The 18568-nt window shown below is 44.9% G+C and overlaps 1 protein-coding gene across 1 annotated transcript in view; it reads right to left on the reverse strand.

Annotated features, from left to right (window-relative positions):
- The window catches only part of LOC115113639 (glucose-6-phosphate exchanger SLC37A1), a 34252-nt gene extending 16293 nt beyond the window's left edge, over positions 1-17959 (reverse strand). The window contains exons 1-11 of the mRNA XM_029641515.2: positions 17842-17959; positions 15856-16069; positions 8394-8475; positions 5379-5484; positions 3182-3260; positions 2759-2894; positions 2506-2582; positions 1629-1795; positions 1444-1499; positions 190-267; positions 1-102 (exon numbers count right to left, since the gene is read on the reverse strand). Coding sequence (XP_029497375.2) covers positions 1-102; positions 190-267; positions 1444-1499; positions 1629-1795; positions 2506-2582; positions 2759-2894; positions 3182-3260; positions 5379-5484; positions 8394-8475; positions 15856-15911 — 939 coding nt within the window. The 5' untranslated portion in view covers positions 15912-16069; positions 17842-17959. The remainder of the gene's footprint in view (positions 103-189; positions 268-1443; positions 1500-1628; positions 1796-2505; positions 2583-2758; positions 2895-3181; positions 3261-5378; positions 5485-8393; positions 8476-15855; positions 16070-17841) is intronic.
- Positions 17960-18568: the final 609 nt, after the last annotated feature.

Here is an 18568-nt window from a genome sequence, read left to right on the forward strand (position 1 = left end):
CGGTATGCGTAATGCTCCCATGAAGCTGATGGCCGAGGGCTCCGATTCGCTCTTCACCACTACCACCTGCTGTACAGGGAGCAGCAGCTCTGTGTCCCAGTTCTGAGAGGGAGACCAAGGGTTAATAACACAGATCTAGATACAGACATTAACCAAAAAACACAAACTCAAATAAAAACAGACACACACCTGAGATTTGCCTCCTTGTTTGTACGAATGATAGAGCTGGTTATGTCCATTCACCCCTTTCCAGCTATTGGTCAGCTTCTACATGAGAAAACAAAACCAAGTACAGCTATTGGTCAGCTTCTACATGAGAAAACAAAACCAAGTACAGCTATTGGTCAGCTTCTACATGAGAAAACAAAACCAAGTACAGCTATTGGTCAGCTTCTACATGAGAAAACAAACCAAGTACAGCTATTGGTCAGCTTCTACAGGAGAAAACAAACCAACACCCTTTACCATCATGTTACAGAATCCACATGAAGCTACATTCAGTTTTCACCATCATGTTACAGAATCCACATGAAGCTACAGTCAGTTTTCACCATCATGTTACAGAATCCACATGAAGCTACAGTCAGTTTTCACCATCATGTTACAGAATCCACATGAAGCTACAGTCAGTTTTCACCATCATGTTACAGAATCCACATGAAGCTACAGTCAGTTTTCACCATCATGTTACAGAATCCACATGAAGCTACAGTCAGTTTTCACCATCATGTTACAGAATCCACATGAAGCTACAGTCAGTTTTCACCATCATGTTACAGAATCCACATGAAGCTACAGTCAGTTTTCACCATCATGTTACAGAATCCACATGAAGCTACAGTCAGTTTTCACCATCATGTTACAGAATCCACATGAAGCTACAGTCAGTTTTCACCATCATGTTACAGAATCCACATGAAGCTACAGTCAGTTTTCACCATCATGTTACAGAATCCACATGAAGCTACAGTCAGTTTTCAACCATCAAGATGCAGTGTTCCAGCAGCCACCAATGTAAACATCTGTAACGCAGTTCAAAGTAGTGTGGGAGGATGAAAACATCACCTGTCAATCAAGAATAACCCTAAATAAAGATTTTACAATGAATCCACCCACATTGTAAACAATGAATGTTTTGTTTCCCTTTTGGACGTGTGACACTCAGGTACTCTGCTGCTACCAGTGGGATAAAGTGGGAGACAGTTGTTATGGAAACGATGCTATTCAGGCAAATTCTGAAGACGTGGGCTACGCACAATGAAACCACTCATGGCTCACAAAACAAAACAAACAATGTCCACAACACATTTCCAAAATGGCACTTACAAAAAAAACAAGGGGACTTTGTCTATCTGAGATTCATACCTTTGAAATGTCATCCCCATATTACGTCTATACTAAGAGATGCTTTGGGAGACCCAGAGAGACATGATAAGTACTCACAGTGTTGCTGGAAGCAGGGTTCTGTACATCATGGATGCTTTTCAAATCATTTGGATCTGCAGACAAAACCAGGTCAAGATTAGATGTCAGCATGCAAACGTTTTACCATGACAAAAATCATGCACGGAAACTTCTCCGAAAGTCCCTTCCAATCTTCCTACAACCAGTCACAGAGCAGTACTCACGTTCGATGAGGAAGAGGAAGCAGACGACGCCCATAGCAGCGATGACGAGGCCGGGGACGATGAAGGACAGGCCCCAGTTGGAGGAGACCCAGTAACCTGCGATCAAAGAGCCCAGGATGTTGCCCACCGAGGTATGGGAGTTCCATATGCCCATGATCAGACCCCTCCTGTAGGGAATGCCAGTTAAAACAGGGTTAGGATAGTGTTCCGATCAGTTAAAACAGGGTTAGGATAGTGTTCCGATCAGTTAAAACAGGGTTAGGATAGTGTTCCGATCAGTTAAAACAGGGTTAGGATAGTGTTCCGATCAGTTAAAACAGGGTTAGGATAGTGTTCCGATCAGTTAAAACAGGGTTAGGATAGTGTTCCGATCAGTTAAAAGAGGGTTAGGATAGTGTTCCGATCAGTTAAAACAGGGTTAGGATTGTGTTCCGATCAGTTAAAAGAGGGTTAGGATAGTGTTCCGATCAGTTAAAACAGGGTTAGGATAGTGTTCCGATCAGTTAAAACAGGGTTAGGATTGTGTTCTGATCAGTTAAAACAGGGTTAGGATTGTGTTCCGATCAGTTAAAACAGGGTTAGGATAGTGTTCTGATCAGTTAAAACAGGGTTAGGATAGTGTTCCGATCAGTTAAAACAGGGTTAGGATAGTGTTCCGATCAGTTAAAACAGGGTTAGGATAGTGTTCCGATCAGTTAAAACAGGGTTAGGATAGTGTTCCGATCAGTTAAAACAGGGTTGGGATAGTGTTCTGATCAGATCCCTCCTGTAGGGAACACCAAATAACATAAGTTAAATTCCTATTGTAACTTCAACGTATCTGAACTATAGCGGAATCATCAGAATAATAACAACAACAACACATCTTGGGGCTTACCTTCCCTTCCCAAACCAGTTCCCGATGCACGTGACCACACTGGGCCAGCCAGTGGTCTGAACCAAGCCATTAGCCACCTGAAACAGCGGAGAAACACACAGAGGATTATGTTGTGTTAGACTTGGGAGCAACGAGAGCAGCTAGAAAAAAAAATCAGAATACAGAATAGTTGTCCTCTGATTTCTCCAACATTTGTGTGTGTGTGTGTGTGTGTGTGTGTGTGTGTGGCATTCTATGTATGCGTTTGATTCACCTGGACAAATATATAGAAGCTGAGGTTGTGGATGTTGTAGATGCGGCCCAGACCAAACAGACAGGTGAAGAGGCCACTCATCAGCATGCCGAACGTCAGGTACAGACGAATAGGCAGGCGCTCGCCGATGATGCCACTGCGGGACGCACAATGATGACACAATCATAGGAATAGACACAATCTCCTCCCAGGTTCAGGACTTAACATCACTAGGCCTCTTATAAAATACAAAACTGTCACCAACTCAGATCTTCAGCGTTGACACTCTTGCTCAAGTTAAAATCGCAGCTAGCAGTAAGATAATGGTGGGTATTCCTAATCACCTGACCTGTCCAGGATCGACTCCAAGACCTTTCTAGCGAATAACACAGCCAGAGATTTCCCCCTGGTCAGGTTAAATAGACAGACTGGATGAGGCCTTACCTGAGGTACATTCCCACAGCGTAGGCACAGAGGAAGGAGTAGTCCATGGCTCCCAGAAGCTGCTTATAGTTGCTTTTATCTAGAAATGGCGCAATTATTTTTTTGCATAAGAATAACATCAATTCAACCAATGGCCACTTACAGTGGGGCAAAAAAGTATTTAGTCAGCCACCAAATTTGCAAGTTCTCCCACTTAAAAAGATGAGAGGCCTGTAATTTTCATCATAGGTACACTTCAACTATGACAGACAAAATGAGAAGAAAAAATCCAGAAAATCACATTGTAGGATTTTTTTAAATTTTTTTTTATTTCACCTTTATTTAACCAGGTAAGCAAGTTGAGAACAAGTTCTCATTTACAATTGCGACCTGGCCAAGATAAAGCAAAGCAGTTCGACACATACAACGACACAGAGTTACACATGGAGTAAAACAAACATACAGTCAATAATACAGTAAAAAAAAAACAAGTCTATATACAATGTGAGCAAATTAGGTGAGAAGGGAGGTAAAGGCAAAAAAGGCCATGGTGGCAAAGTAAATACAATATAGCAAGTAAAAATGAATTTTAATGAATTTATTTGCAAATTATGGTGGAAAATAAGTATTTGGTCAATAACAACACTTTATCTCAATACTTTGTTATATACCCTTTGTTGGCAATGACAGAGGTCAAACGTGTTCTGTAAGTCTTCACACACCGTTGCTGGTATTTTGGCCCATTCCTCCATGCAGATCTCCTCTAGAGCAGTGATGTTTTGGGGCTGTTGATGGGCAACGCGGACTTTCAACTCCCTCCAAAGATTTTCTATGAGGTTGAGATCTGGAGACTGGCAAGGCCACTCCAGGACCTTGAAATGCTTCTTACGAAGCCACTCCTTCGTTGCCCGGGCGGTGTGTTTGGGATCATTGTCGTGCTGAAAGACCCAGCCACGTTTCATCTTCAATGCCCTTGCTGATGGAAGGAGGTTTTCACTCAAAATCTCACAATACATGGCCCCATTCATTCTTTCCTTTACACGGATCAGTCGTCCTGGTCCCTTTGCAGAAAAACAGCCCCAAAGCATGATGTTTCCACCCCCATGCTTCACAGTAGGTATGGTGTTCTTTGGATGCAACTCAGCATTCTTTGTCCTCCAAACACGACGAGTTGAGTTTCACCAAAAAGTTATATTTTGGTTTCATCTGACCATATGACATTCTCCCAATCATCCAAATGCTCTCTAGCAAACTTCAGACGGGCCTGGACATGTACTGGCTTAAGCAGGGGGACACGTCTGGCACTGCAGGATTTGAGTCCCTGGCGGCGTAGTGCGTTACTGATGGTAGGCTTTGTTACTTTGGTCCCAGCTCTCTGCAGGTCATTCACTAGGTCCCCCGTGTGGTTCTGGGATTTTTGCTCACCGTTCTTGTGATCATTTTGACCCCACGGGGTGAGATCTTGTGTGGAGCCCCAGATCGAGGGAGATTATCAGTGTTCTTGTATGTCTTCCATTTCTTAATAATTGCTCCTAAGGTTGATTTCTTCAAACCAAGCTGCTTACCTATTGCAGATTCAGTCTTCCCAGCTTGGTGCAGGTCTACAATTTTGTTTCTGGTGTCCTTTGACAGCTCTTTGGTCTTGGCCATAGTGGAGTTTGGAATGTGACTGTTTGAGGTTGTGGACAGGTGTCTTTTGTACTGATAACAAGTTCAAACAGGTGCCATTAATACAGGTGACGAGTGGAGGACAGAGGAGCCTCTTAAAGAAGAAGTTACTGGTCTGTGAGAGCCAGAAATATTGCCTGTTTGTAGGTGACCAAATACTTTATTTTCCACCATAATTTGCAAATAAATTCATTAAAAATCCTACAATGTGATTTTCTGGATTTTTTTCTTCTCATTTTGTCTGTCATAGTTGAAATGTACCTATGATGAAAATAACAGGCCTCTCATCTTTTTAAGTGGGAGAACTTGCACAATTGGTGGCTGACTAAATACTTTTTTGCCCCACTGTATCTGAATACTGACCACTGGATTTGGTTATGGGGATCAACAAAAATGAGCGAAGAGTAACAAGTGTAGGGAAGGTAGGTCGGTGGAATAGGTGTGAGGGAATGGGAATTGGTGTACGAGGGATTGAGAAGAAGAGGGTCATCAGAGAAAGTGTGTCAGGCAGAGAAAGAGGCGGGAGAACGAGGGTTGAGTGGGGTCTCACCAAAAGGTTTCCAGCTGCAGTCTGTCTCTGTGTGGAGGCTGGGCAGCTGCCTACTACCAGCCGTGGAGAGCTCATGGAGAGCTGAGCAGTTCTTATGCAGCTCACTCTGTGGAGCAAGTATGATCTCCATGAGAAAACATATTCATTACCCTCATAGTGAAAAAAAGCATACATGTAGCTTGTCATTCATTCATCCCAATGTCAAGCAGTTTGCAGCTATGGTTCCAAAGTAAACAATGGTCGATGCGTTCTCTGGGAAATAATGAAGGATGTGGAGGGTGTGGTCCACAATGCGCTAGCAGAGAGGCATTCTTTTCCAGAAAACACATAGAGCCCCGAGTTGATTATCTCTTTTTATACCAAGGCTATAATTTAAAACACATTTACCACTATGAACTGTGTTCATTTGCAGGTAGAAGAAGTGTGTTCAACATCCACTGAGGTAGCTAGCAAGTTTACTTGATAGTGACAGTAGTTGCCTTGGTAACCTAACACACTTGTTAGTTTAGCAAACCAAACATCAGTCCTAGCTTTCTATAATGAAAATCGAATTCAACAATGCCAATCATGTTTGACCTCAAGCAGCTCAAACTGAACATCTAAGAATGAACTATAGCCATTGAATTTTCCCATGTAAATATACCGTGCCTTGTAAGGAAATAATGCACACTCTAGAATGCCCGTCAAGTCAATCAGAAAGGAGTATTCATCAATGCCATGGTATAATTAAGCAATTAGGCACCTCAGGGGTTTGTGGTATAGGGCTAATATACCACGGCTAACATGCTGACCAGACCAGACACGTCGCCTTTCAATTTTTTTTTGAAATCCATGTTATTCAATTATTGCGCGCGCGCCAACGAGCATCTGCGATGACATGGGCTAAAATATAAGTCCTTTCTATTTCTGACGCAGATCGCGCTGCAAGTCCTGCCTCTCCCGTCTCCTCATTGGTTTATAGAAGCAGGTACCCACATGCCATCTCCTCATTGGTTATACCCAGGTGGGCGATTGAAAGACAAACTGTTTTGCCGGTCGTCGTGGTAATACTATGAAAGTTTAGATGCCAATCACCATACAAGTTCATCGATGAAAAAGCCTGAAAGGAGGAGAGATGATTAGAAACGAGTCGGTTGGCCGTTTTATGTGTGGATTAATATGTCGGAGTAGAGGACCTTGTGCAGTTCAGGTAAAATAACAACTCAATGTTTATACCACTGAGGAAGTACAGTTCCCGCTCAGCCCAGTCAAAACTGTTCGCTGCTCTGGCCCCCCAATGGTGGAACAAACTCCCTCACGACGCCAGGACAGCGGAGTCAATCACCACCTTCCGGAGACACCTGAAACCCCACCTCTTTAAGGAATACCTAGGATAGGATAAAGTAATCCTTCTCACCCCCCCTCCCCCTTAAAAGACTTAGATGCACTATTGTAAAGTGGCTGTTCCACTGGATGTCATAAGGTGAAAGCACCAATTTGTAAGTCGCTCTGGATAAGAGCGTCTGCTAAATGACTTAAATGTAAATGTATATCCCAGGACAAATTAGCTAGCAACAGCAAGCTAGCTAAATAGGACAAATTAGCTAGCAACAGCAAGCTAGCTAAATAGGACAAATTAGCTAGCAACAGCAAGCTAGCTAAGTAAGACAAATTAGCTAGCAACAGCAAGCTAGCTAAGTAAGACAAATTAGATAGCAACAGCAAGCTAACTAACTAAATTGCCATACATGTTTAATGCTTTTCGATCTGTCCCCAAATTAATGTCATTGGTTCAGAGTTTGTTTTGATATTATAACCTGCGTGTCGTGATCACGTTTGGCGTAGGGGGACAAAATACATTTATGCATGATAGCGCACGATGGCGCATGCGGGCAGCCGGTTTGGGTTCCGTGTCAGGGCTGTTGTAACGCACAACACATCACGGAGTGCCTGAAAACAGCCGTCATAAATTTGCCATATACCACAAAGCCCCGCGGTTCCTTATTGCTATTAGAACCTGGTTACTATCGTATCTTTTCCTATTCATACCAGTGGTATACGGTCTGATATACCACAGCTTTCATCCAATTAGTATTCAAATCAAATTTTATTTGTCATATGCCCTGAATACAACAGGTACAACAACCTTACCTGAAAGTCTTACTTACAAGCCCTTTACCAACAATGCAGTTTTAAGAAACAATAAAAGAGAGTTAATTTTTTTGTAAATATTTTCTTATTAATTAAGAAATCAAATAAAAAGTAACACAATAATAAATAAATAAAATAAAACAACAATAAAATAACGAGGTTATATATAGGGGGTACCGGTACCGAGTCAATGTGCGGGGCTGAACCACATAGAGGTCATGCTGACCAGGTTATAGTAGCAGGCTGAACCCCATAGAGGTCATGCTGACCAGGTTATAGTAGCAGGCTGAACCCCATAGAGGTCATGCTGACCAGGTTATAGTAGCAGGCTGGACCCCATAGAGGTCATGCTGACCAGGTTATAGTAGCAGGCTGAACCCCATATAGGTCATGCTGACCAGGTTATAGTAGCAGGCTGGACCACATAGAGGCCATGCTGACCAGGTTATAGTAGCAGGCTGGACCACATAGAGGTCATGCTGACCAGGTTATAGTAACAGGCTGAACCACATAGAGGTCATGCTGACCAGGTTATAGTAGCAGGCTGGACCACATAGAGGTCATGCTGACCAGGTTATAGTAGCAGGCTGAACCACATAGAGGTCATGCTGACCAGGTTATAGTAGCAGGCTAAACCACATAGAGGTCATGCTGACCAGGTTATAGTAGCAGGCTGAACCACATAGAGGTCATGCTGACCAGGTTATAGTAACAGGCTGAACCACATAGAGGTCATGCTGACCAGGTTACAATACCACCTGTGCTGATAACATGTATATATAGTGTGTGGAGATGAGCGTATAGTAAGTAAGTCTCTGTTTATGCAACATGCCAGTGTAGTACAGTGAATTCCCTATAGGATACATCAGTGTCTGTGTGTGTTACCTTGACAATGCTGATGGGTTTTCTGGACAGGTGGAAGCTGGTGTACAGCAGGAAGGTGAGGCCAAAGGTGAAGGCTCTGTACCTACAGGGAGACAACACAGGGGGCATCAGTAAGGGACTGGAGGCTATGTACCTACAGGGGGACAACACAGGGGGCATCAGTAAGGGACTGGAGGCTCTGTACCTACAGGGAGACAACACATGAGGCATCAGTAAGGGACTGGAGGCTCTGTACCTACAGGGGGACAACACAGGGGGCATCAGTAAGGGACTGGAGGCTCTGTACCTACAGGGGGACAACACAGGGGGCATCAGTAAGGGACTGGAGACTCTGTACCTACAGGGAGACAACACAGGGGGCATCAGTAAGGGACTGGAGGCTCTGTACCTACAGGGGGACAACACAGGGGCATCAGTAAGGGACTGGAGACTCTGTACCTACAGGGAGACAACACAGGGGGCATCAGTAAGGGACTGGAGGCTCTGTACCTACAGGGGGACAACACAGGGGGCATCAGTAAGGGACTGGAGGCTCTGTACCTACAGGGGGACAACACAGGGGGCATCAGTAAGGGACTGGAGACTCTGTACCTACAGGGGGACAACACAGGGGGCATCAGTAAGGGACTGGAGGCTCTGTACCTACAGGGGGACAACACAGGGGGCATCAGTAAGGGACTGGAGGCTCTGTATCTACAGGGAGACAACACAGGGGGCATCAGTAAGGGACTGGAGGCTCTGTACCTACAGGGAGACAACACAGGGGGCATCAGTAAGGGACTGGAGACTCTGTACCTACAGGGAGACAACACAGGGGGCATCAGTAAGGGACTGGAGGCTCTGTACCTACAGGGAGACAACACAGGGGGCATCAGTAAGGGACTGGAGGCTCTGTATCTACAGGGAGACAACACAGGGGGCATCAGTAAGGGACTGGAGGCTCTGTACCTACAGGGAGACAACACAGGAGGCATCAGTAAGGGACTGGAGGCTCTGTACCTACAGGGGGACAACACAGGGGGCTTCAGTAAGGGACTGGAGGCTCTGTACCTACAGGGAGACAACACAGGGGGCATCAGTAAGGGACTGGAGACTCTGTACCTACAGGGAGACAACACAGGGGGCATCAGTAAAGGACTGAAGGGGAGGTAGTCAGTGGGTGGCATTCATCCACTGATTCAGGGTGAGATATACAGTGCATTTGGAAAGTATTCAGACCCCTTCCCTTTTTACACATTTTGTTACGTTAGCCTTTTTATAAAATTCGATCAAACATTTCTGGAGAGACCTGAAAATAGCTGTGCAGCGACACTCAATCCAACCTGACAAGGGTTAAGAGGACCTGCAGAGAGTAATGGGAGAAGCTCCCCAAATACAGGTTTGCCAAAGTTGTAGCATCATACCCAAGAAGACTCAAGGCTGTACTAGCTGCCAAAGGTGCTTCAACAAGTACAGAGTAAAGGGTCTGAATACTTAAGCAAATGTGATATTTCAGTTTTTTTGTGTTTAAAAATTTTAAAAAAACTTTTTTGCTTTGTCATTATGGGGTATTGTGTGTGGGTTGATGAGGGGAAAAACTATTTAAATCATTTTAGAACAAGGCTGTAACGTAACAAAGCATGGAAAAGTCAAGGGGTCCAAATACTTTCCGAATTCCCTGTACACCCACCGCCCGGCAGCGCCATGAAAAGTTGTGCAGTTCTTCATCAGAAAGCTCTCTGTTGACCTATCTGTGGATCACAGCTTCAAATGCTGCTCATGCAGGTTAACCAACACCAAATCAGATGGTTATCGTCTACAACGTCGCAGATATCATCAGAGGATTGATTACCTAGATGTCAGCAAGGCAAGGTCAAATATCTCAAAAAGAGCTAGATAAAACCAGAAGAATTGTATACATGTTGAACACACAGTAGCTACAGTTGAAGTCAGAAGTTTATATACACATTAGCCAAGTACATTTAAACTCTGTTTGTCACAATTCCTGACATTTAATCCTAGTAAAAATTCAGTTTTAGGATCACTTTATTTTAAGAATGTGAAATGTCAATAACAGTAGAGAGAATTATTTATTTCAGCTTTTATATCTCTCATCACATTCCCAGTGGGTCAGAAGTTTACATACACCCAATTAGTATTTGGTAGAATTGCCTTTAAATTGTTTAACTTGGGTCAAATGTTTCAGGTAGCCTTCCACAAGCTTCCCACAAAAAGTTGGGTGAATTTTGGCCCATTCCTCCTGACAGAGCTGGTGTAACGGAGTCAGGTTTGTAGGCCTCCCTGCTCACACACACCTTTTCAGTTCTGTCCACAAATGTTCAATAGTATTGACGTCAGGGCTTTGTGATGGCCACTCCAATACCTTGACTTTGTTGACCTTAAGCCATTTTGCCACAACTTTGGAAGTATGCTTGGGGTCATTGTCCATTTGGAAGATCCATTTGCGACCAAGCTTTAACTTCCTGACTGATGTCTTGACATGTTGCTTCAATATATCCACATAATTTTCTTTCCTCATGATGCCATCTATTTTGTTAAGTGCACCAGACCCTCCTGCAGCAAAGCACCCCCACAACATGATGCTGCCACCCCCATGCTTCATGGTTGGGATGGTGTTCTTCAGCTTGCAAGCCTCCCCCTTTCTCCTCCAAACATTACGATGGTCATTATGGCCAAACAGTTCTATTTTTGTTTCATCAGACCAGAGGACATTTCTCCAAAAATTACGATCTTTGTCCCCATGTGCAGTTGCAAACTGTTGTTTGGCTTTTTTATGGCGGTTTTGGAGCAGTGCCTTCTTCCTTGCCGAACGTCTTTTCAGGTTATGTCGATATAGGACTCGTTTTACTGTGGATACAGATACTTTTGTACCGGTTTCCTCCAGCATCTTCACAAGGTCCTTTGCTGTTGTTCTGGGATTGATTTGCACTTTTTGCACCAAAGTACGTTCATCTCTAGGAGACAGAACGTGTCTCCTTCCTGAGCGGTATGAAGGCTGCGTGGTCCCATGGTGTTTATACTATTGTTTGTTCAGATGAACGTGGTAGCTTCAGGCGTTTGGAAACTGCTCCCAAGGATGAACCAGACTTTTGGATGTCTACAATCTTTTTCTGATGTCTGGCTGATTTCGTTTGATTTTCCATTGATGTCAAGCAAAGAGGCACTGAGTTTGAAGGTAGACCTTGAAATACATGTACAGGTACACCTCCAATTGACTCAAATTATGTCAATTAGCCTATCAGAAGCTTCTAAAGCCATGACATACATTTCTGAAATTTTCCAAGCTGTTTAAAGGCACGGTCAACTTAGAGTATGTAAACTTCTGACCCACCCACTGGAATTGTGATACAGTGAATTATAAGTGAAATAATCTGTCTGTAAACAATTGTTGAAAAAAAAATACTTGTGTCATGCACAAAGAAGATGTCCTAACAGACTTGCCAAAACGAAATTTCTGGAGTGGTTGAAAAACTAGTTTTAATGACTCCAATCTAAGTGTATGTAAACTTCCGACTTCAACTGTATAACCAGTCTGGCATGTTTTCATGGTCATTACTCACATCACCGGTGAGCATAATAAACCCAGCGAGAGCAGGTGAGTATAATAAAAAACATGAAGTCCTGTTCTTGTAGATCTCCCAATCAGTTATTTCCTGGTGGACTTGTGCAAAGGGCAAACAAGTCGAATTTGACAGACCCCGACGTGGGTTCACCCCTGACCTAACCAAACACAGCCACCCCGACGTGGGTTCACCCCTGACCTAACCAAACACAGCCACCCCGACGTGGGTTCACCCCTGACCTAATCAAACACAGCCACCCCGACGTGGGTTCACCCCTGACCTAATCAAACACAGCCACCCCGACGTGGGTTCACCCCTGACCTAATCAAACACAGCCACCCCGACGTGGGTTCACCCCTGACCTAATCAAACACAGCCACCCCGACGTGGGTTCACCCCTGACCTAACCAAACACAGCCACCCCGACGTGGGTCTTCCCCTGACCTAACCAAACACAGCCACCCTGACGTGGGTCTACCCCTGACCTAACCAAACACAGCCACCCCGACGTGGGTCTACCCCTGACCTAACCAAACACAGCCACCCCGACGTGGGTCTTCCCCTGACCTAACCAAACACAGCCACCCTGACGTGGGTCTTCCCCTGACCTAACCAAACACAGCCACCCTGACGTGGGTTCACCCCTGACCTAACCAAACACAGCCACCCTGACGTGGGTTCACCCCTGACCTAACCAAACACAGCCACCCCGACGTGGGTTCACCCCTGACCTAACCAAACACAGCCACCCCGACGTGGGTTCACCCCTGACCTAACCAAACACAGCCACCCCGACGTGGGTTCACCCCTGACCTAACCAAACACAGCCACCCTGACGTGGGTTCACCCCTGACCTAACCAAACACAGCCACCCTGACGTGTGTTCACCCCTGACCTAACCAAACACAGCCACCCTGACGTGGGTTCACCCCTGACCTAACCAAACACAGCCACCCTGACGTGTGTTCACCCCTGACCTAACCAAACACAGCCACCCTGACGTGTGTTCACCCCTGACCTAACCAAACACAGCCACCCCGACGTGGGTTCACCCCTGATCAAGCCTGAAACAGACACTTATGGCAGGTAAAGTCACACCACCATAAACCAGCCCTAGAGACCAGTTGCTAAGGGGAGGAAAGCAGTCAGAGGGAAGAATCCCTGATTGCCTATTTACACTTACAATCGCTGGGCAGCATGTGTGTGTTTATATCTGTGTATGTGTCTAGTGGAAAGGGGGTTGTGTTCTCTCCCAAGGCAGGACAGAAATGAGACAGTTAGGACACTGGCAGTGTCTTCCCTGTCAGCAGTAATTTAGTGTAAAACACAGTCAGTGGCTCTGTGACATCACAGCTCCACCGCTCTGAGAACACCAGACAGAGAGTGGCTACAGCCACACAGGACAACAGGTTTACCACCTTGACTTCAGCATGCCACTCACACGGAATGACTGTCAGTCGGAATGCAACGGAATGTGGTAGAGTCCCAAGAAATACTTCAAAGTGTAATACCCCAATGAAGATTCAGGTTAACAACTTGGTTCTCCGGTCTTTTCCAGTTGGACCTTTGACTATAGTTGTACTGATAATAGAAGTCATCACGTGACTTGACAAGGAACAACTCCTGGCCCTAATAATGAATGGGATAAGCAACAGGTGTAGACTAACAGTGAAATGCTTGGTAAGCAACAGGTGTAGACTAACAGTGAAATGCTTACTTACAGGTCCTTCCCAACAATGCAGAGAGAAAGAAAATAGAGAAATAATAGAAAAGTAATTACACGTAATAATAAGTGAACAATGAGTAACGATACACGGGGTACCAGTACTGAGACAATGTGCATATAACTAGGATGAAAGTGACGAGGCAACAGGATAGATAATAAACAGTAGCAGCAGTGTGTGATGAGTTAGTGTAGAAAGGGTCAATGCAGATTGTCCGGGTAGCTATTTGGTTAACTATTTAACAGTCTCAAGGCTTGGGGGTAGAAGCTGTTCAGTAATCATTAACCTGCCTGCAAGTATCCTGGGACAATGTCACATAGATGGTGCTTACCTATCATTTACAGCTGTAAGCCCTATACACTACATGATCTATGTGCTGTCTGTTGTTAGCACAGTGCTCTCTCTCTCTCTCTGTGGCACGGCCAATTCCCTGTCTCGCACACATAATTATATTGGACTAAATATTAAATTGATACGGGCAGCACAAACAGGCGCAAGACAAGGCACATACAGTACACTGACACTAGGGTCACACACACAGGCATAGTATGGCTTAAGCCCTGATATAATAAGTCATCAACAATTTACAACTAAGTCCAAGTGTGAGCAAGATCCCGCAGAGGCAAAATCCCCATCAACAGAGTAGCACAAACCAACAGAATGATGGGCTGTGTATCCTTCACTCACTTTTCACCCTAAAGAAGGTCAAGACAAGCACACAACCCAAGTGGACAGACAGGACTCTGTGGAATTATAAAACAGACACGCGAAGACAGAAACACGAATATCTGGTTTGATTAGAAGAGGGACATGAATAGTCGGCTTACTTGTCAGAGGACGACAGCCTGCTTCTTGAACCAAATGCCACCAACCAAAAGCAAGTCGTTAGCCCTGACCCACTCATATTGTTCTGACGACACTGCCATCTAGATTCATTAATTGATGAACTACTTATGACAGAGTGCATTTTGATCTGAAAGACAGAGACAAAAAGACAGATAGGCAGATAGACGTACAGACAAGACAGACACAGGCCAGAAGGTGGACAGACGGGCAGGATAGAAGGACAGACACAGGCCAGAAGGTGGACAGATGGGCATGATAGAAGGACAGACACAGGCCAGAAGGTGGACAGACGGGCGGGATAGAAGGACAGACACAGGCCAGAAGGTGGACAGACGGGCGGGATAGAAGGACAGACACAGGCCAGAAGGTGGACAGACGGGCTGGCAGAAGGACAGACACAGGCCAGAAGGTGGACAGACGGGCTGGCAGAAGGACAGACACAGGCCAGAAGGTGGACAGACGGGCTGGCAGAAGGACAGACACAGGCCAGAAGGTGGACAGACGGCGGGATAGAAGGACAGACACAGGCCAGAAGGTAGACAGACGGGCAGGATAGAAGGACAGACACAGGCCAGAAGGTGGACAGACGGGCAGGATAGAAGGACAGACACAGGCCAGAAGGTGGACAGACAGGCCGGATAGAAGGACAGACACAGGCCAGAAGGTGGACAGACGGCGGGATAGAAGGACAGACACAGGCCAGAAGGTGGACAGACAGGCGGGATAGAAGGACAGACACAGGCCAGAAGGTGGACAGACAGGCGGGCAGAAGGACAGACACAGGCCAGAAGGTGGACAGACGGGCGGGCAGAAGGACAGACACAGGCCAGAAGGTGGACAGACAGGCGGGCAGAAGGACAGACACAGGCCAGAAGGTGGACAGACGGGCGGGATAGAAGGACAGACACAGGCCAGAAGGTGGACAGACAGGCGGGCAGAAGGACAGACACAGGCCAGAAGGTGGACAGACGGGCGGGATAGAAGGACAGACACAGGCCAGAAGGTAGACAGACAGGCGGGCAGAAGGACAGACACAGGCCAGAAGGTGGACAGATGGGCGGGATAGAAGGACAGACACAGGCCAGAAGGTGGACAGACGGGCGGGATAGAAGGACAGACACAGGCCAGAAGGTGGACAGACGGGCGGGATAGAAGGACAGACGGCGGGATAGAAGGACAGACACAGGCCAGAAGGTGGACAGACGGCGGGATAGAAGGACAGACACAGGCCAGAAGGTGGACAGACGGCGGGATAGAAGGACAGACACAGGCCAGAAGGTGGACAGACAGGCGGGACAGAAGGACAGACACAGACAAAACAAAACTCACCACTGATCTCTGTTGAAGGATGCCAGGAAACGGATGCCAGGTGGCACGGGGGCCATGATTTGTCGATAACAGGCACTGGGCAGTCAGGTCTCACAGCGATGATGATGATGATGACCAACACGCAGACCTACAGCTCCATTCTGTGAGCGTAATGCAAGGCCCAGGAAACATGGCCAAGAGGCTGCAGGAATATCCCCTCAGAAGCTGTATTCTCCTGTACGGGGCAAAACAATTCAAGAGTTTTAAACACAGCAGGACATCTGAAGATGGCATCTCTCTCCGTTCCATTTCTATAGTGTACGTTCTCGAACGTATACTTTGTGCATGCATCTGTCCAGGGTCCTTCCACCTCAAAAATCACAAGAAAGAGGTTTGACACCAACCATCTCAGATTGTTTTTGTAGTTAGTAACCGATACAATGACCTTTTGTGAAACATTATTTTGTTGAAACATAATTTGATCTCTGAGAAACAAATTCTGTTTGACAAGTCATATGAACCTGCGGCTTGGAGTATTGCTACTCCATATTATGTCATCTATTCCCTGTGAATCTGGTGATGTCCTTTTTGCCCCCCCCTGTTCAGAGAAATTTGTCATTGAAGTCACTTGCATTTATTTACCATTAAATAGTGTGAAAGTACCAGGTTTTGACCTGTTGTGTGGTCATCCTCACATTTCAAGCTAGTCCTCGACGAAAGCAATTCAGTTTTATCCTTCTTTATTGTCATTTTGTTGAAATTACATTTTTTTTCCACAGGAATGTCAATATTACCTGTTTCTAACTACAGAAACTATTTCTGAATTATCTGAGACGGTGGGTGTGATGGCTTGTTGAAATGACACGGAACAACTCTCCAGAAAGGCATAGTAGGATACAGTAAACTTTCCATAGCCACTCATCTCATTGGGGGTATCAGAGATATTGCTCACATTCATATAACTTCTGCTTAATGCTCTGGGGATCACATGTAGCATGAATACCAGTACCCTTCTATGCCAGAATCTTGGTCTGGGAACATGACGTTGCCAAGCACTGAACCACCAACGGTGTATATCGACAGCTTGGCTTGCTAAACTATGCATACTATTTAACTCTGTCATGAGCCTCTGCCACGACATTAGTCATTTACACTACTGATATGGTCACGGTCATCATTTTGTAAGTTGAATTGATTAATTCTACATACCAAAACGTTCAATAGTTTCCCATTCCCATGGGAGACAAGTAGTAAAATGTATTCACTCACTAAAGTAAATTGCTCTGTATAAGAGCGTCTGCTAAATGACTAAAACTTAAACATCATTTCCCAAAAAATATTTGGCCTATACAGTACAGCGGCCTACAGTTGGCTACAGTTAATAGCAAAACCTCATACTTGGAATCTTGGATGGCACATCAACTGGACCAGGCTTTTCATTCAGATTGTGACAGAGCCTCAAATCCAGTTACTGAAGTTGATTACTTAAGTTCATTCGAAAATAGGTATCTATCTTTCTTATTTTCATCCATTTTCCCCATATATGAACGTATTACCATCTAACATCCTGTAGATTACATTGAGATTGTTATACAGAGCCCAATACTGTTGTTTTACCATTTTCTTGGACTGTGGCAAAAACAATTAAAACACATTTGACTTCCCAGTGTGGCAGACATCAAAGAGAGAGAAGCCTGCTGTAGGACATTTGCCAGTTTGCTTGAAAGTCACATACATCAATGTTTCCAATCATTATGATCATCAGCAACATTGTAACCAAATCGATACTCCAGTCGAAAGATACAATGGTTTTAGATGAGGAATCCTCCTTACAATGTATCCGACAGCTCTTTGTTTAAACCATTGTGTTCAAATATCCATGGCTTGCTCGCTTCACTTTCTGCTCATCCTCGTGCCCTCGATGCTAGACAAAAACCGCGGTCTATCTGTGGAAAATCGCCGACCCTATCAATTCACACACATGGAGGGATAAATGATCCAACTTACCGTGGCTGAAATCGAGGAAAATTTCAAAAGAACCGTCTTGTTTCTCGTCCAACTCGGGCGGTATAGCTATCACTTCCTTGTTCTTTCACAGAGCTTCGTGGAACTGTCATTCACAGTCACACTGGTCGCCCAACCTCCACTTTGGTCTACAAATGACGTCAGAACAGTACATAGAAACTGGTGAGCGTTTGATGGCCCTACCTAATTATCAAAAAATGCCTTTGTAAATCAACAAGGAAATGAAATACAAAAGTTATGTGCTACTAAACAGGTTTCCATCCAACCTTTTTTTATGCGAGTAAAGTACATATCGGATTATAGAAAACATGTAATAACACAAGAAAATCAGATACAATATGTATCTGTTACTAACCAGGTTTCATCCTTTTTATGCGAGTAAAGTAACGTTACATGTCATGTAATGACAGGCCTGATGGAAAAAGCAACGTTTTCGGTAAACTTTCCAAATGTCGACAAAACAAAATATGCTAGACAGGGTGGAATATTTTTGTGTCGGTAAAGGTAATGTCGGTGGAAAGGCTTTTATGCGAAAATATTTATATAATAACCATTATATCGAAGTAAACTTGGAGTCACGCGTTGACGTGTTGTGTGGTCCTCCAACTAGGACTTGTCGGAAAAGCATGCAGTTTTTAGGCTACAGATGAAAGTTATGATAGATTTCACAGGTTGGTGAAAATGCACGATGATGAGCTTGATGCTCATT

The sequence above is a fragment of the Oncorhynchus nerka genome, linkage group LG3 (assembly GCF_034236695.1).
Source record: "Oncorhynchus nerka isolate Pitt River linkage group LG3, Oner_Uvic_2.0, whole genome shotgun sequence".
In the NCBI taxonomy this organism is placed as follows: domain Eukaryota; kingdom Metazoa; phylum Chordata; class Actinopteri; order Salmoniformes; family Salmonidae; genus Oncorhynchus; species Oncorhynchus nerka.